Genomic DNA, 18,923 nt, shown 5'->3' with positions numbered 1-18,923 from the left:
AAGGGAGTGGAGGGGCCTCATGAAAAAATTGCAATCACACAGGGCGTAGAAGTTCTGAAAAAATTTGCAGTAACGTAGAAAGGTGGGCAAGTTGGAATCGACACATACTTGGAAAAACCAGCGCGAAACTTCAGTTGTTAGACAGAGCTTGTCCTGTGTCCTTCTGTGTGTTCTCAGTCGTTTTTCGCTGGTTTTTCAAGTATGCAAGTTCTGAAAGCAGCTAGTATGGGTTCACTTCTATATGTAACGGTATTGCCGAAACTAAATTAGGACAGAAAAAGTGGACACATCAGACAACTGGGCGCCAGTATTAACCCAGTAAAACTGCACACTTTTCTACCTTTAATTTCTGCAGCTTCAATACATTAGAAACGCATCGGGTGTTGTTCAATGTGCACCTATAAGTATGTGAACATTTTGTTTTTTCATTTTTCCTCCATTACAGTGCAGCTGTGGCAGCCGGTAATCGTATCCACGACCTCATGCTTAGCAGAACACTGTTCTCACCAAGTCACCACGCCTGGTGCTTCACAGCAATTAGCATTTCTCCTTTGACGACTTCTAATCACTTCAGGCTTCCATCTTTCTCAGAACTTTTTTTTGCTTTATGCGGATTTCCTCAGCAAGATGAAAGTGAAGTAGATGCCCAAAAGCACTGTAAGTGAAGCCAGATAAACTGCATCTTGAGGAGGCTCTTGCTCTTAACACAGATATACACTTAAACCTCATTATAACAGTCGCATTCGACACGAAAATAACTTCGTTATAACCGAAAATTCGTTATTAGTGTATATTCGAACCACTGTATCTGTTGCAAAGGCTATTTTTTATTTGCTTCGTTATAACCGATAATTCGTTATATCCGTGTTCGTTATATCGAGGTTTGAGTTAAGAAGTGATAGGTGATAGACAGAAGCAATGTTTTAATTTGTGACTCAGTGGTAGCATTCAGTCAATCTTTACAGCCTGACATGCAGAGCATACCTGAAGTCTGAAGTGGTGTGTGAGGGTGTGAATGATTAGAGAATTCCAATGTATAGTATGATACTAGATACGGTACACAGCAGAGAATGCGCATGTTAAGCAGCAGTATCAGTTGTTCTTTCCATGGTGACAATGTGGTGTTGTGATCTATGATAAATAGGCGAGGATTCAGGAAATAAACTTTAGTTTGAAGTTGGCGCTTGTCCCGTGTACCTATTCTTCACTTGTGTCCGTGTCTCTTTGCGCTACCTGCCTTAACATGAGTTCCCACAAACTAGCCCAGTTATCCGTTCTCGTAAGAGAACGCGCAGTTCATGGTCACACTTAGACGACCACTCAAACAGCACACAGGCCTCATCGTTGATAAGTTAATGCATAATCGCGTGAAAATTTCCATCAGCTCATAATATTAAGACAGCTGACATCACTGCGATTAATTCACATTCCCTTTCAGGTAAACTCGGCTGTGTGAAACTTGCAAAGCGCCTGAACGCTTCGTCCTGCAGGGGACATAAAAATAGGCTGATGATGACTGTTAGATCACTAATGCATCCACCTTTCATCTTTCTCCTGTAAGATTCTGTGATTATATGCATTGTGTGCGCCTTGTTGTGTGGGCATTGTGTGTTGCAACATGATGCATGTTAAATTGTGCATTTGGAGTGGTGTACAAAAATGTATGCCCAAGGCCAGTGCCAGTTGCCCTCCCCAAGAACAAACACAGTCAAAACACAATGCATAAGTTTCCCACCTCCCTGCCCCTCCATAGGAACTCGCTTGTTGCAGGTTCTCCCCAGCAAAAAAAAAACTCCCAGGGTACCTTATGCATCTGCCTAAGACGACTGGAAGGTGAAAGCCATCTTCTTTTCCTTCTCAATAAATGTACTGATCCTCCCCCGCCCTCTCCGAGATATTCCTGCACTTAACATGGTTTTCTTGTTGCCTCAAGAATCGGAGGCATTGCAAGCTTCCTGAACATCACCTAATTTTACACTGTCTCCATGATCAACACACCTCTAACCACGCGACAATGTCATGTGACGATGTCATCAAGTGACGTCATAGTGATGTTGCAATGACGTCGCAAATTTTGTCGATATGGTGGCATCATCACATGATAATGATTTTTTACATCACTCGTGTTGGGCTGATGCCGACGCCAGTCAATTTATGCGTTTGATGAGGCATCTAAGGCTCTCGCCTTAATAATCCTCATGCCGTCCCTGTGTATGCCTGCCTAGAGCCAATATTGACAATGCAAAAGCAGGAAGCAGGTTTGAGCTGCAGCCTGGACTTGGAAAGGAGAGAAGGTCCAAAACATTGCACGAACCGAAATAGGCGAGCTGGACTTCGGACTGCAACACCTTCCGGTCGGACTCGTTGGCTGCCCATGGCTGGAAGGTGCCATCGTCCCCTTTCATGGCGGACACCAGGGAGACGTCTGCCGGCACGAGCGCGGCTGCCGCCAAACTGGCGGCTACAGAGATGGCGCCACATGCCAGGGCAAAAGGTTCGCGCTCACGCCGCAGGCTCAGCCGCCACAGGTAGACCCACGACACGCAGAGGCACAGCTGCACACAGGAGGGGGCAGGTGCCGTTTCTAACAGTGTTTACCTAGCCGTCCATATCGCATGCTTCGAAAGTTTAATGAGAATCAACCGACAATCAAGCCAAGAAAAGCATAGGGGACATTACTTGTAGCAATTACGATATAAATGTGAAGGAATTAAAGTGAACGAAAAGACAACTTTCCGCCGGCAAGGACTGAACCTGCAACCTTCAGATAACGCGCCCGATGCTCTACCAATTGAGCTACGGTGGCGGTCAGCTTCACATTCACATTATCGGGTATATCTGTGCATTTAAACCTGGTAGTGTTAATCAGCGCCACTCGCAGCCATGACGGCGAGTGTGGAACACACTTTTTTCGGCCTGCTGGCATCATGTAACATGTGATCTTTTTACGAGCTGGCAGCTGACCAATAATCCCTCGCATGCTACCTGAAGGCACGAAGTCTGCCAGAACAAGACCCTCGCATGAATGATAGAAAGAAGGCGAATTTTAAGGGCTTGTTTTTCTTTGTTATACACAACATTAATGAGAACCAACAGACAATCAAGCCAAGGAAAGTATAGCTGGTGTTATTTGTAGCGATTGCGATGTAAATGTGAAGGCATCAAATTATATGAAAAGATAACTCCTAGGTTTAAATGCACATAAACACCTGACAAAGTGTACGGGAGGATGACCACTGTCTTTGCTCAATTGGTAGAACATCGGACGCATTATTCGAAAGTTGCAGGTTCGGTCCCCGCCGGCGGCAAGTTGTCTTTTCGTACACTTTAACTTCTTCACATTTATACCATCATCACTAGAAATAATGTCCCCTATACTTTCCCTGGCTTGATTGTCTGTTGGTTCTCATCAAGGTTGTGTCTAACAAAGAAAAAGGAGCTCTTAAAAAAATTCCCTTTTCATGCTTCAAAAGTTTTGACATATAGTGTGATGAGAAAAATATTGTAATGGCATTTACAGTTGACAAATGAAACTAGACGAATAAAATGTGAACAATAAATTACAGATTTCAATGGCTTCCGCAAGTAAACACTTCACAGAACAATCTCACATCGCTAATAGACCTCTACCAGCCTACGTCACTCACTCCCCGTGCGTCAGGTCACGTGACCTCTCGGCGCAGGTGCAACCGCGGGTGGTTGGCAAAACATTCCCGCTGCCGGCTCAGCGTGGTACAGTCGCACGGTGTTTGGCGCACGTTTTTTTTTTTTTCTTTGGAACCTTTTTCTGAATCTTTCGGTTCCAAGATTATTTGTGGTATGTGTCAAAGAACATATAAATGTGTCGTGGACTGTGGTGGTTTGTGCAAGGAACAGCGGCATCGTCTTCGAAAATGTGCCACGTTTACTGTGGCGTGTAGTGTGCGTTGAAAGGCAGCGACGATATCGGATCACATTTGCGGACGTTGAAACTGACAATATTGTGTGGTGTGTGTTGTGTGAATAACGATGCATCTTGTTTGCGAAAACATCGGCACGCGTTGTTTCTAACAGGGCAATTTGCAGTGACCGGTTGTCGACGGAACATCGGGATTGGACATTTTATTTGACGCGATGATCTGTGAGTGCGTACATCTCAGTGTTTGTGCTGCGTGCACACACAAAAAAACAAAAACAAAAGAAAGGGCATGGTGTCCGTGCTGAAAGGTGAGACTACGCATGAGCTACCAGCGTGTTTTAGCATTGCGGAACATGCACGTATGGTTTACCACGGCGAATATCCAGAACCATACGCATATCGCCTTTTATTGGAGATATACGTCATAATGGAAGCAGTGGAGATTCTTGTTTGTCATATTCTAGTTAGTTTATCTTTACGGCTCGATATTTATGAAGTGACATTCCGAGTTTGTGTACCAAGTCTAAAGGAGAGGAGCAAGTATGGAAACATGTTGTAGGCATCAGATACAGCGACGTAACCGCGCAAGAGAATATTTATAATTAAATTATTGGTGTTCAACATCTCTAAACTGCTCAGTGGATTATGAGGAACGCGGTAGGGGATAACTTCGCTTTAATTTTCACGGGGATTTGTTAACCGAACGCAGGCTAATGCGTGTTTCCTTCGTTTTTTTTTCTTTGATTCATCTCTGATCAGAATTTTGCGCCGTGAGTGAGAATCGAATCCGTGACCTCGCGCACAGTAGCCGCCAATGCTGTACATCGTCTAAAACTGCAGTGCAGATTTCGCGACGGAAATTCATGCCATGCTAATCCATGCCATGCTAATATTTCTCCAAACACCAGTCGCCGTGAAAATGTACAACATTCGCTTCCGAGGAGCATAAGATTTTTTTATGGCTGTCTTCCCCGACGAGCAAATCATATGTTGAACTAACAGAATCGTTCGTTACAGGCAGTTACTCTTCCTTCTAACAGCTGTGAGTTCAGAAAACAGCAATTTGCAAAAACTTCTATCGAAGTAAAGCAGACACACGCAGCGCTGCTATGCAGAGAGATCCCGCCGGCGGAACTTTCTTGCCAACCAGCACCTGCTCCGAAGGCGGGACTTGGGGGCGGGACACTGCCAGTGACGTCACACTGTTTGCAAACAGGGAGAGGTCTATTACGCAGGTGCAAGAGATTGTTCAAGCCTGCCACCGAGTGTGCAAAGTGAAATAATGCCAACATAAAGCATACTGGCAAAAACAAAAATAGAGAGTTTCAGTACAGCATAAATATGCTTATGTTAACCCTAGGACAGAGTGCACTGCGTGGCGCTAACTGTAGTCTTTCGGTATAGCAGAAGTGAGTGAAACATTCATCATAATGCAAAAAGCACATGGCACCATCTTGGTGTTTTAAAAACACTTAAATACTGACAAAGCAAATCGATGCAATCACATTTCCCATTTTGTCGAGGAAATCATGACACATTTCGGCCAACTTGTGGCCGTGCCCTTTGAAAGAAGTGAATGAACAAAAAAGCCAGATACAGACGGTGGTGCCATCTCGAAATGGCTACGGCAAACATGATCAGAGATTCTCGTTAAGCCTTCCGAGTCTCTAATCGTGAATGTTTCTTAAAAAAAGAGCTATTTTGTCACCAGTAAGTGGCTGACTAACCATCATCACATACTCCAAAGCAAATACACATATTGGTAGTCATTGGATGAGCTCAGCAGTCCTGACAGACAACTTGATACATACGAAGTAGACAGCTCCGACTACGACAGGTGCCACCGTGTTACTTTATGTACAGTTGGCCACAAAAGAACACTGACCACGCGAGTGCGTGCCAAAATTACTGTCTGGACCGTCTAGTGACTAGCCGTCTGCTATCGAGAGCACTGCTCTGGTGAATGCTGGGCGCAGCTGTGCTCTCGGCAGCAGACGGCTCGCCACTAGACGGTAATTTTGACGCGCACTCGCGCTATCCGTATTCTTTTTTGACCGACCGTACGTTTTCCGATGTGCCTGTTAGCATTGAATGCTAGAGTCCGATAGTAGCATAAGCATGTAAGAGCTCCAGCAAAGTTTATGTTCTGCGTATGTGCTACGTGGAGCATGCAATGCTAACGCTCAATTGTCGAGTTTGCTGCTTTCCGCGATACTAAAATTTTCTAATGAAAGATTGTTTTAGTTGGCATTGATATGTTCCTATTTAAACTGTCCATGACTGTACGTCCACAGACACACACTAAGCCTTCTCATAAGGTCTCAAGGCCTGCAGTTCCAAAAAATGTTAGAAGCACCTCGGCTGCACCAAGTGTCCTAGCAGTGTTTTGCCATGGTTCGATAATGTACCACTGTTCAAGGATGGCGTCCTGGAACAAGTGCCACACAGCCTTCAGAGATTGCCTGATGAACATTCACTGCAGTCCTTTATTATTTTATCATACTGTCAGCTCAGTTAGGGCTCTCACAGGGGTGGAAAGAAACAACAAATGCTACAGCAATCCCTATGAAAACAAGGCATGAATAGCATGTACACTTGAACTAAAACAATCACGGGAAAAGTAAAATCACTTTGCACAAAGGCACAGAAAACCGGGAAACTAATACAACGTCCTGGAACACCGCGTCCTTCAAATTTTTCAAGAAAGAGGCTAGTACACGGAGAGCCTGTTTCACTCATTGATGACCTGTGGGCAAAAAGTGCACTTATAGATCTATACCATTAATTGTAGGGGTCTGAGGGGTGCAATACACAAGCTGTGACGGTGTCCCGATGTCTCCCCGGTTTCGATCGCATAAAACATTCTGCAAGTCATCAGGAACAATGCGTATATTGAAGCCATCGACAAGTCTGTTAACTGAAGTTTGGATCTAAAATAGTTGGTGCATGTGACACTGAGCCGCAAGAGTTAACTGTTGAAGCCAATTCATATAAATTAGTCTAGCTTTTCAGGCTATGAGATTTATTTTAATTAAAGACTACGTGAATTTAATTTAAAGGCGTACATAGCTGGATTAGCAGCTAATTCGGCGTGTATACAAATTATAGGCATTTAAAATATCGATTCGTTATCGTGTTCCTCTCCATACGCACCTGAACTGTACGCGCACTGTCCATCTAATGATAATGGCATTACATGTATCAGCTGCCTATTTTCGTGTTTAAATAGGTGCAATGTGGACAGTGAAATGCGATGTAGCTAGCAGTCCATATAATGGGTAGACATATTTCAATGAACTGCACAATACGAAGCTATATTGGGTACGTTCACGCTCCCAGTTGTGTACAACCATAAGTGGGACGCAAAGAGGAATCGTAGTGCCATACTGCAAAGCGTCGTGCACTTCAATGACAACGAGTCGTTTGTTTACCAGTTGACAAAACGTCAATCACTCACCACGCAAGCAGCGCCGAATGGTCCCCACACTGCCAATAGAACATCATCGGGAATCGCCATGCGCGTCTTCACAAAAGCGCCGATGGACGCGCAGCAGACCCTCCACGAACAGTCACTTCAGCAACAGTCACAAAAGCTTCGGACGCTCTCGCGAAAGCCAGGTTAAGTCACCGGTGGGCGACACCCCTCGTAAACAAAGCTACTGCGTGTGCGACCACGCGAATAAGTACGAGAACCACGAAGTTTCGCCCACAACAGCTATCAGAAACCTCTGACCGTGATTTCGATCACACAGAAGGCGCAGAGGCGCAGAGGCACAACATGTCACGTGGCCTTTATTTATAGCCTTCGAGATATAAACCGCAAGTTGCGGCAATCTCGGAGGATAAACTTTTGGGATTTGTAATGAGCAGAAACTGTCTTGGAGGCTTTTAATAGCTTTGATACGGCCATGGTGAAGTTCAGGAAGCCGTATTTGGTAGCGTAGTTGGTAGCCAGGAGTGTGGCTGTCATGTTATATTTATGAAACCTTCTACGCTGCTATCATGGCCGCTATCACCTTATCGAAGCTGGCAACCCATCGTAGGATAGCCACAGCCACTAGCCAATCCAAGCGCTTTTCACAGCAGCTTTTGGGCTTTTGGGCGCATGGCGCGTTATTTGCTGTCAACGTGATCGTTCGAAGCAAGCTTTCACATTTCATCCACAAGTCGCTATGACTGTGCACGGGGACCTGCACCGTACTTTTATCCAGATCGTGCTGTCACGCAAGATATTGCCCCTGACCGAATTCGAGGAATTGGTCCGATATTGCCAAACAAAATGCGACGGTAAGAAATGATCGCGCTCTTGTGATGCGCACGGTGTTTGCCGCTCAACTCAACCGGTGGAGCTGTCAGAGAACCCTATTCAACCAACAGTTGACGCATGAGGCGTGCATCCACCTTTCTCAAAGCACACCATGCGTTCCGTGATGCGATGGCTTGCAGCTCGGCATTTACTGCGATGGATGCCCGAGCCGTCACCATGTTGCCAAATGTTTGATGATGCCTGTTCATTTTAACGTGAAGCGCGTACGGACAAGCATGGAGCAAGCAAACTGGAGGAGCGCTTACTGACCCCCGAAAGGTTTATTAAAAAAAATCGGCTTATACGCAATTCCTGCTCCGTCTTTTTCCGTTCATGCTTTATGTTAGAATGAACAGTTATCAACTCGCCCAGTTTGCCATTTTATTTAAGTGTCAGTAACATTAGGTTTTCATTGAAAAACAGCCTTGAGTGGGCAACGAGATTTTCCAAATTAAAAAAACAAACTATTACCCTAGATCGACACTGTGTAAAGTAAAACGAGATGGGGATAGCCTCTCACAGTCATCAGTTGCACAAGTCATGTAACTGCGCTGAGCAAACACGTGCAAACTACACTACAAATTCAGCAACTGTTGTCGGTGCTGCTTAGTGCGTTGTGTTCCAACCATCTGGTGAAACGTGAGGTGCCCAATTCCATTGCTGAGGTTGCTTTGAATTTTGGAAATGGTCAGTATACGGGCGATGCCACATGTGTTGACAGTGATGCGTGAACAGGCACAAGATGTGCACGTACTCGCCATTATTTTCATTACCTACCATATTATTGCTCTATCATAATTTAACATTCTCTCTCAAATATTACAGATAAGCGCTTAACTTTGTGAAAGAAACAGGATGTAGGTGTAACACTGAATGGGTTCAGATTGTTGCTAGTGATACCATTTGGTTTAGTCGGTTTCAAGAACTCTAAAACATTAGTACAGCTGTACTGTGCACAACTTATGGACAGATGCAAATGACAGACGGTGTCTCTGTGTGTGTGTCCTATGCAGCACCACTGGAAACATACCAGTTTTCTTCAAATCATCCCGGTGAAGCACCGAATGCACTCTTTTCCTTGACTAAAGTTTTGTTGTTCCAGTCACAATGATGCCCTTTCTCCTTTTTCTTTTCAGTTCCGTGCATTCCAGCGGGAAACCTGCAAGCGCTCGCCAAGTTTGTGTCCGACGTCAACAACAGACTGTCCCCGTTTCACATGCGCATCAAAAGCGGCGTGAGCGAAGAGGATGGCTCTCATTTCTACGCTCTCGTAAACATCAGGGACGACGCCCTGTCCAAGTGTGCCACAAAGTTCTCCGGAAACGAGATGAAGTTCTTCAAGAAATTGGTGAGTTCGAAAAGGGGCACCTGGGTGCTCTGCATATCATGTTGTGAGTTCACTTCCTGACTGCTGCAGCTACGTTCCAATTTGGGCATATTGCAGAAGTAAATGCGCAAAAACAAAAACGTGGCCCGTTGGCCTGCTCCGTTAACATAACGATCTTCCATATCCACCATCGGAGCAAAGAGAGGCGTTGGCTGTTACTTCCGTAGTTCGATGCAGTACAAAAATAAGCAAGAACGTGAATTGAGGGTGGTGTAGATCTGTTACGTTCTCATATTAAGTACATTCCAATAAACTTGAACATCTACTTTCCTTGGCTTCATTGGCTGTCGGCTTATGCAGTTGTAGTTTTAAAAATAGAGCCCCTCGGTTCCCTTTATTCTCTTGCTTAATGGCTATTGTGAGCTAAGCTAATTTAGTTGGAGTGAAATGGAGTTAAATTCTGGGGTGCATACGTGCCCAAACTGTGATGTGATTACGAGGTTCGCTGCGGTAGGCAACTCCAGATTAATTTTTATCACCTGGAAGTTAGCAAGCATTTATCGCTCATTACACGGGCATTTTCATATTTTTGCCTCCATTGAAATGCAAATGCTGTAACTGAAATGAATCTGCACCCCCATGAGCCCAGGCATAACTCAGTTATGCCTGGGTTCCTCTGAATTGTCCCCCCCACACCCTCGACCCTCCCTCGGCTCCCTTCATGCTCCTTCGCCCGACGACAGACAGGCAGGGCGTTTCGTCTCTGTTTGAGGAGCCATCGACGGTAGGCCTTGCAGAGAGGGGGTTATTATCGCATTCACCCTTCGTGCAACGAAGATGGCTGGCACGTTTTATCTCTGCTTCAGCCGCGTTGATCCCCAGCGCTTGCACGCTCTTACTCGCACGTAGAACATACAATGCGCGGGGCGATGTTATCCATTTGGACTTTATACGGAAAATGACGGCGATGGCAAAAAGCCCGCCGAGAGTGTCCATATAATTGCTATTGCAATAAAAGCGGACATTTCAGTTCTCTAATCTTCTCACCCGTACATTTCAGCAGTTGTGTTTTGTCAATGTGAACATTTAAAAAAAAATCACAGTTTCGCCGCAAGGGCGAAGCAATGAATGCGATAGCAAGAAAAGCGGCCCGTGATGAATGCGCTGTTATGCTGCAGAAACATCTGCCCCCGGCAGCAACTACCACGCGAGCAGACAGCGAAAGGGCAAGGTTCTCCCTGCGCAAATAGTAGAGGAAGCGAGTGAGCTGGCCGACAACTTTTAAATGCGCCCGTTGCGCTCCTCGCGCCATCTCGCTGGTAATGAAGAAACGCTTATAAGCGCCTGCCGTCTCTGAGTCCTGCCAGCAGTAAAGGGTGTGTATATAACGCTCGCCATTAGCTACCTGAAGGATCTGGGCTTTGTGGCGTAGTGGTTAGTGCCACACGCTGCGGAGCGAGAAGTCGCTGGTGCGATTCCATGCTTCGGAAGCATTTTTCTGAAATATGTTTCTTTGGGACTGTTATTATATATATATATACACACACACACGCACATATGGTGCATGACAGCGGCGGCAAAAACCAGCCGAGACTGTCCATATAGTTGCTATCGCAATAAAAATATCTCTGAAGTGTAGCTGAGGTTAGCTACGCAGTGCATCACTTACCTCTATTTTCCTCTTGGTCCTCTTCGGCTGTGGCGCTTTAATGATGGGAGCATAAGCTCTTTAAAATCTTTTTTATAGAGTTTCATTGGGTTTCGAATGAAGGTACCTTCATTCGCTTATCTCTAGCCTTCAGTTTTCGTTCATGCAAGCTTCAGTGTTTTATTACCATGAAAGTTTTTCATTTGTCTGAGGTAGTCGAGGGGCTTTAGATATATATATATATATATATATATATATATATACTTTGGGTATGAAGATCGATGGGTCTGGTACAATAGATGGGTGAAAAGGGCTCACGTAGGACATGTGGTTTATTAACGTTTTGGCTGGTGGGCCGGCCTTCGTCATATATATATATATATATATAGAGAGAGAGAGAGAGAGAGATACATATATATATATATATATATATATATCGTGTGCTTGCTGCGGCCACATTGTCCCCGCAAAATCTCATCTGCCCACCTAACTTTCTGCCGCCCCTTCCTTTTAAGTGCAGAGCACTTTAGGGGCCCGGGCTGTCGTATGCTGCTGTCGCTTGGCACAATATTAATGAGAACTAACAGACAGCAATGCCAAGGAAAGCATGGGGGCTGTTATTTGTAGTAATTAAAATATAAATGTGAAGAAAGTAAAGTGGACGAAAAGATAACTTGCCGCCGGCAGGGACCGAACCTGCGACCTTCGAATAACGCGTCCGATGCTCTGCCACTGAGCTATGGCGGCGGTCATCCTCTCGTCCACTTTATGGGGTATATATGTACATTTAAACCTAGGAGTGTTAGTCAGCGCCGATCGCAGCCATGACGGCGAGTGTGGAACACTTTTTTTCTGCCTTTTTGGCGTCACGCAGCGCGTGGTCTATTTACGAGCAGGCAGCTGACCAATAATCCCTCGCATACTACCTGAAGGCACCAAGTCTACCAGAATGAGACCCTCGCTATGAATGAAGGAAAGAAGGTGACTTTTAAGGGCTTGTTTTTCATTGTTAGACACAATATTAATGAGAACTAACAGACAGCAATGCCAAGGAAAGCATGGGGGGTGTTATTTGTAGCTTGGCATAACGCAGGCAAAAACATAATAGAGAGGAAGCAAGTGATAAATAGAAAGACAGGGCTGATAGCAACTTTGAGGGAAAATATTCAAGGGTTTTTAAGGTATTTGATGAAGCAGCACACAAAAGGACAAATTCACGCACACATAAAATGACACAAACACAAGTGCTGTGTTTGTGTCATTTTATGTGTATGTGAATTTTTCCTTTTGTACACTGCTTCATTAATTATCATGGCTCACCAACTAGCCCATCAGTACATATTAAGGTTTTTAAGGACTTTCAAGCACCTAACGAAGAATTATCAAAGACTTAAAACAACACTCGAGATCACAGACAAAGACAACACTATCTTTTACAACATGAAGCAAACCTTTCATTGCACACAAGCCATAGCAGGCACTTTTTCACCCTTCATAGCTAACTAAAGGAGTTCTCACAGTTCCTTTCTTGGCTCATATTTTGTTGATTGCAGGTTTTATGGTGTTACACTGTTTTCTACAGGTTTCAGTATTCTTCTGCTAGTTTGCTTAAGTTCATTCACCTCACAACATGGATCTGTTGCATGAGCAGGCATTAACCCACAAACACAAAATGTGCATCGCCAGCCTTAGAATATTTTTAACTTATATGAATATATAGATGACATAATTGCCACTAATATAACACAAAAATGCAGGAAAGAAACACAAACATGAAAACACGGGCAGCACTTCCAACTTACTTTGTGTCATTTTAGGGGCAATTATGTCACATAGCATGTACCAACTAGGCCATGAAGACGTTCACCTGATGAGTATATATGCGCACACACTCACAAATTTACAAAGGGGTCGGGCACCCTTCGTTCCCCACTGCCACAATATAAAATCGTCATTAACCCTCGAATAAAATGTAGGCTCGTGCGAATACAACTTTGTAGGCTCAAAGTGAATGGCAATTAGTGTCGAATAATTTTTTAAGTGCATTCAAATAGTAGCAGGATGCAAATTATGTGTGGAAAAGTACTTTATAAGTTTTAAAATTTCTAATACTTAGGCAATATAATACGCTAATAAAAAAAGTGACTGAAGTGTAGAAGTGTGGCTTCACGCTGGTACAGATTTTCCCTGACAGGGTGGTTTCACGGCACTGCGGTCCAGTTACATGCGGTAGACTATGTCTATTGTTTCTTTTAAAATACTTTCGAATTTTAAATTAATGTCAGAGCGAATTCGACAACTATAATGTGTGCTAGATTATTCGCACGGAACTATCCAAAATGCAACTGCTAAAAAATGGCTCAACAAAACTGTATGGACAAAATTCAAGGACATTTAAGGACCTACAAAATAGTTTTAAGGGCTTTCAAGGCCTCGAAAATGCTATTTGAAAATTCCAGGGTTTCAAGGACCGCTACGAATCCTGAAAGAGAGAGAAAGAAAGGGATAAAATAGGAAGAAAAATAGAAATAAAGAGGGAAAGACAGAAAAAATTGAAAAAGAGAAAAAGAAAGAGAAAGAAGGCTGCCCAGCTCCTCACTTCCTTCAGGCTTGGCACCACTAGTGCAAAGCTGCCTTTATTTTTTTGTATGCATGTAAGTTGGGTTTTCCAGAATTTGTCTACAGTGCTGTCTCTCTCCCGTCCTGTTCTCGCAGGTGTTGAAGATTGCCGAGTCCAACTGTGGGCGCGTAACCTCAACAGCAGCGCTCAACATTGTCTACGAAGACAATGACACGGGCCTTCAGATAAGGACAGCCGAAGCTCTTGTTGATCGGATGGTCAAGCTTGGCTGCCTGATTGTAGTAAGCCTTTTTTTTTTTTATTTTCAAGGCAACAGTACTTTGACACCTGGTACCGCATTCTGTATGATAGCGAATGAGAACAGGCGTAGCTAATTTCTGTTACAGGCAAGCCTTACCAGAGGTGCAGCTATATCACCGACTTATTCTTTCATTGTACAGTTCACGGTTCACCCTTGTTATGACTCGGCTGCTACTTCCAGTGCATCAGAGCTAAAAAGTAGAAAAAAGAAATTCTTTTGAGTCGGACTTCTTGCCTGGCTATTACAAAAATTCAATCTCACATTAACAAGGCAATTGGAAAGGCTAACAGCCTGCTGAATAACAGTATTATATTGTAACGACGTGGGATCATGGGTTCCTGGCCCAGCGTGAGGACAAAGAACACTCGCACTGCTTCGTTGTCGTCGCCACTGGCACATACGTTGGGTTGTCACGCTTATGCCCATCCAACTGATAGTCCCACCTGTAGTCAGACATAACCTGAAAAGACAGGAGAGGCCCCCTCCCAGATGACCGAAGAGCGACCGCTGATTGCCTCTGCGACTGAAAAAATAGTCTCGCTGATAATCTAGACCATGTTCTTCGATGGTGGGGTCACCGAACATCTGGCTTGTGATGTTTAGAGCGGACACTCATTGGTGCTGGCATGTGTGCATCCGCCTTTGATCTAAAAATGCCACTGCCTTTGAAAGTTGCAGCCGAATATAGTTTCTGTTGCATGAACAACCTATCTCTCTTAAAACTAAGCTTGTTGGGACTGTAAAAGCCTGGTTGGATGGCGGTAGGATCGCAAGTGCCTTGCGTTCAATTTTGAAGCGTTTTCTAAACATGCTTGCGTGAAAGTTATGTCGTGGGTTGTCTCGTTTTGTCAGGAGGAGGGCAACGTATCCTTGGCTCCATTGACACTCCTCGAAATGGAACCCTACCTTCGAGAGCAGCTTGGTGATGCACTTCCGCAATGCCACGTGTGCAAGCAAATGTGCATCAAGGCAAGTTACTCTCATTCTCTCCGCACGCTTGGAATTTTCCGTAATTGGTCACATCGCAAGACGTGGTGTGATGTATAGCCGAACCTTATTATAACAGAAACCATCTGACATGGAAATACTGGCTTCGTTATAAACATAGATTCGTAACACTGTTCTTGTGGCAATGCCTTTCCTCGTTTACTTCGTTAAAACCAGTTATTATATTGAGGTTTGACTGTAGTACACAGCTCTTGCAACTGGTCTCACACGAATTTTGATTAATCGTCAGTTGCTTGTCGTTCTTGTATGCAGCGCGGAAGCAACAACGAATTGTACGCACATTATGCACGCAATTACAAGTGCTGGCTCGTGATTCAACTGAGCCACTTTTCTGACCAAAATGCGAATGTGCACTCAAAATGCGCTGTTGCAGTTCCTCTTGCCAAGTACTGCACTAACTGTTGTGGCAGTTAGTCATCATCAGCGTTGAATGAACTGCGTTCTTACGTCTTTAGGTGGCGTCATGTGATGTTTTAGTTAGTCAAATTGTTTACTCCAATTTTTGCTACCCATGAAACCATGGGCTTTACTTTGCGCGCTACGTAGTAGAGTACTTTGCTATCTTTAATGAAGGTTCGCCCTGCGAATGTAACTGCTACGTTTTTCAGTAACAGTAGTGTTGTATCGACGCCATGTGTTGTGTAGGGCAGGAGTGCGGCGTAACCCCGCGGCAGGCCGACGAAGAGGCCGAGCGACGGGAGGGCGCGTAGAGTGACGACTCGTAGACTGAGCTTCAATGAGGCTGACGGGAAACTGCTCTCCCGCGTTTATTGCAGCCAGTTTCATGGAGGGGGAAGAAGGGTGATTGGTCAGTGAGGCACGGGTCACATGACTGGCATGGCCATGCCGGGTTGGTTGCAGGAAACAGGTATAGCGGAGGCCTAGCTCCACCCAGTGGCATGTACAGGGAACTTTGCCACACTGGTGTGCTTGCATAACGTTCGGGCTTGCACGACACAAGTAGACCCTCAGTAAACGGAATTGCTGCTTAATTGGAACAACTGGCTGTAACACGATTGGTTTCATACTTCAGTTCTGCGCCCGTGGTCACTGCTCAGTAAATGGAACTCGCGTTAAATGAGACACATTTTTCTTATCCCTTCAGGTTCCGTTTAACAAGAGTCTACTGTACTTTGGGTCGTATGCCTTTTTTCCAAAACGTATTAACTAGACTCCACTACGATTACTGGATTGATGCATGTCCAAAATAGCTGCGAAAACAAGACAAGCATTTTTCAGTCAGCGCTACGTCTACTGTCGAGGCAATACTATCGCACTTCGGGGAACTTCTCAGAAGTGTCACTGGATTATCTCCGCTTCTTTCTGCAGGGACAGCTGTGCCCAAATCCCAACTGCCCTGTCAAGCTGCACAGTCACTGCGCGACGCAGATCTTTCGGTCGAGGTCGACGACATCCGGAAGCTGTCCAAGCTGCGACGAACCGTGGGAACGGTAGACGAGACGAATGTCATGATGCCGAAAGAAGTCGAAAGACACGACCTGACATTGATGTACATTTTTATTTAATAAACCTTCATCAGTAAACTGTAAAACTGTACATGACGAGACAAAGAAAGAAATGGCTGTGCTCATTTTGTTTTCAAAGTGGCTGCATGGAAATTTCTGTTTTATTCTGCCCCATGGCATTGTGGTTCTTGCAATGCCGACATCATTAAAAATATACTCGTGATCAGGCTCTGACATCATTTCGTGCACTAAGCATTCACTGGCCCGTAGTGATGTTGATTGGTTAACTTGCAATCAACGTTAGTCCTAAGACCAAAGTAGAGTGCAGTGCCCATAAGTTTCAGTGCTGTAGCACATTCAGTCAGAGTATGCATTGGAAATACGTCTATGTTGCAATACTAAGTGCATCGACATGCGAGACAAAAATATGCTGGGTAGTTATATTTACACACCACAGCCACGTGCTGCTCATTGAGTAAGGCAACAGCATATTCGTGAAGGCTAGTTAATTTAGTGTAAGGGTTGACTAAAACAGCATGACTTAATGAAGGCAGAGCGATTAAAAAAATACGCTTATTGGAGCTGATTTTACAAAAATGATAGTTAATTTTTGGTAGGCTTTGTACGATATGCGAGGCCTTAGATCAACATTAAGGGTTGACTAAAACAGCGTGACTTAATGAAGGCAGAGCGATTAAAAAAATACGCTTATTGGAGCTGATTTTACAAAAATGATAGTTAATTTTTGGTAGGCTTTGTAAGATATGCGAGGCCTTACATCAACATTAAGGGTTGACTAAAACAGCGTGACTTAATGAAGGCAGAGCGTTTAAAAAAATACGCTTATTGTAGCTGATTTTACAAAAATGATAGTTAATTTTTGGAAGGCTTTGTAAGATATGCGAGGCCTTAGATCAAAATTTTCTTTTGACAGCTGGCTATATCTTGTTTCTTTTCTCCGAGTCTGATTTAAGCATTGCAATTTTCTAGGGGTGTGCGAATGTTCGAAAATTTTGAATAACGAATGGAATAACGTGTTCGATTCGAATTACTGAATGTTTTTCTAATGCGTTTAGGATAATCAGCACTGTCGAGAAAACCCCAAGTGAACAACAAGTTGGAAAAGTGAAGCATCATTTTTCTTTTTTTTTAATTAGTGAATTGCTAAGATGCATGCAGTTCAAACATTTGCAGGTCTTTCAAAGCTTTACTCATCACCAGATGAAGGAATTTTTGCTTTAAACTCCAGTGTTGCCGAAATGAATGTCCTCAATGCACTATCATTATAGTGAGATTCATGATGTTCACTCATGAACCATTATTTAACATCTAGGTCTTAGTGTTATTTAAGAGCTAGTGAAAAAGTACCACCTCGAATACTGAACTGCTGTATTCATCCTACAGTTAAAAAATAGCTCGAAGGCTCTTGTCGCTACTGTATACGACCTTACAATAGTGTACATAATTGTGGTGTCTTTTGTCAATTACCACTTAAACCTCTATATAACAAACACGGATATAACGAATTATTGGTTATAACGAAGCAAACGAAGGATAGTCTTGTCATAGATACAGCGTTACAAATATACGTTTATAATGAATTTTTGGATATAAAAAATTTATTTTCATGTCAGATGCGACTTTGTTATAATGAGGTTTGAGTGTAAATGAAACGGTAATGTTACTTTGTTAAAGCTTATCAGTGTTTGTTTGAACTGTAGTGTAGAATTCTAGGCCTGCTTAAAAAATGACCGCCTTGCTATTTGCAAAATATTCAAATAGTGTTCAATTTGGTTCTAAATTTCACTATTCGCACACCCCTGAAATTTTCATACACGTTAAGTTTCAAAGCTGCCTTCCGAGATCACTGCTACGTATTTTAGTAAAGAAACTACAGAACTGGGGAAGTACGTCTATGAATATGCCAAATGGCATGGCAAAGATTTCCATCAACTATGTACATGCTAGATAATGGCAAACGTTAAATTCAGGCTGTTTGGCGAAGAACTCGCCAACACCATGTGTTCAAGGCGCGGTTGACAATAAACCTCTAAAAGTGTGTTCAAATCCAAGCAGTTTGCACATAGAAAAATAACTAAATGTGGAGCTCACACCTTTTGGAAGTCCTCAAGATTTCATTCGCTACTACCCGACTTTATAAAGACTTTGAAAATGCCTAGCCATATCTGGTGCAATCCCTTCTTGAATGTTCCACTTACATCCACTATTAGCACTATGCCTGTACTTGCCATTACACTTAATGCATGTTCCTGTGTGCCATCTCCTCTGTCTGCTATGTTGCAACTGATGTAAATGATGCATGAAAACAATGTTTGAACGAAACTTGCAACAAAAACGCAAGATGTGAGTGCAAGTGTACCATTGGTT

The 18,923-nt window shown here is 43.8% G+C and overlaps 2 protein-coding genes across 2 annotated transcripts in view; one reads left to right on the top strand and one right to left on the bottom strand.

Moving 5' to 3' along the window:
• The window catches only part of LOC119372121 (probable lysosomal cobalamin transporter), a 43,707-nt gene extending 36,050 nt beyond the window's left edge, over positions 1-7,657 (bottom strand). Inside the window, exons 1-2 of the mRNA XM_037642584.2 lie at positions 7,356-7,657; positions 2,315-2,555 (exon numbers count right to left, since the gene is read on the bottom strand). Coding sequence (XP_037498512.1) covers positions 2,315-2,555; positions 7,356-7,415 — 301 coding nt within the window. The 5' untranslated portion in view covers positions 7,416-7,657. The remainder of the gene's footprint in view (positions 1-2,314; positions 2,556-7,355) is intronic.
• Positions 7,658-7,975: 318 nt separating this feature from the next.
• LOC119372120 (non-structural maintenance of chromosomes element 1 homolog) lies at positions 7,976-16,621 on the top strand. Its single transcript, XM_037642583.2, has 5 exons — positions 7,976-8,185; positions 9,341-9,552; positions 13,895-14,041; positions 14,914-15,030; positions 16,399-16,621. The coding sequence occupies exons 1-5, from the start codon at positions 8,071-8,073 to the stop codon at positions 16,522-16,524; spliced, it is 717 nt and encodes a 238-aa protein (XP_037498511.1). The 5' UTR covers positions 7,976-8,070; the 3' UTR covers positions 16,525-16,621.
• Positions 16,622-18,923: the final 2,302 nt, after the last annotated feature.

This window comes from Rhipicephalus sanguineus, chromosome 10, assembly GCF_013339695.2.
Source record: "Rhipicephalus sanguineus isolate Rsan-2018 chromosome 10, BIME_Rsan_1.4, whole genome shotgun sequence".
Taxonomy (NCBI): domain Eukaryota; kingdom Metazoa; phylum Arthropoda; class Arachnida; order Ixodida; family Ixodidae; genus Rhipicephalus; species Rhipicephalus sanguineus.
This window is presented reverse-complemented; position numbering and strand designations above follow the sequence as displayed.

Bases quoted from the DNA above. Each gene is read 5' to 3' on its own strand.
- LOC119372120 (XM_037642583.2), top strand. From the start codon at position 8,071: ATGACTGTGCACGGGGACCTGCACCGTACTTTTATCCAGATCGTGCTG. The intron at 14,042-14,913 runs GTAAGCCTTTTT...TCGTTTTGTCAG, and splicing joins AGCTTGGCTGCCTGATTGTA to GAGGAGGGCAACGTATCCTT. The intron at 15,031-16,398 runs GCAAGTTACTCT...TTCTTTCTGCAG, and splicing joins GCAAGCAAATGTGCATCAAG to GGACAGCTGTGCCCAAATCC.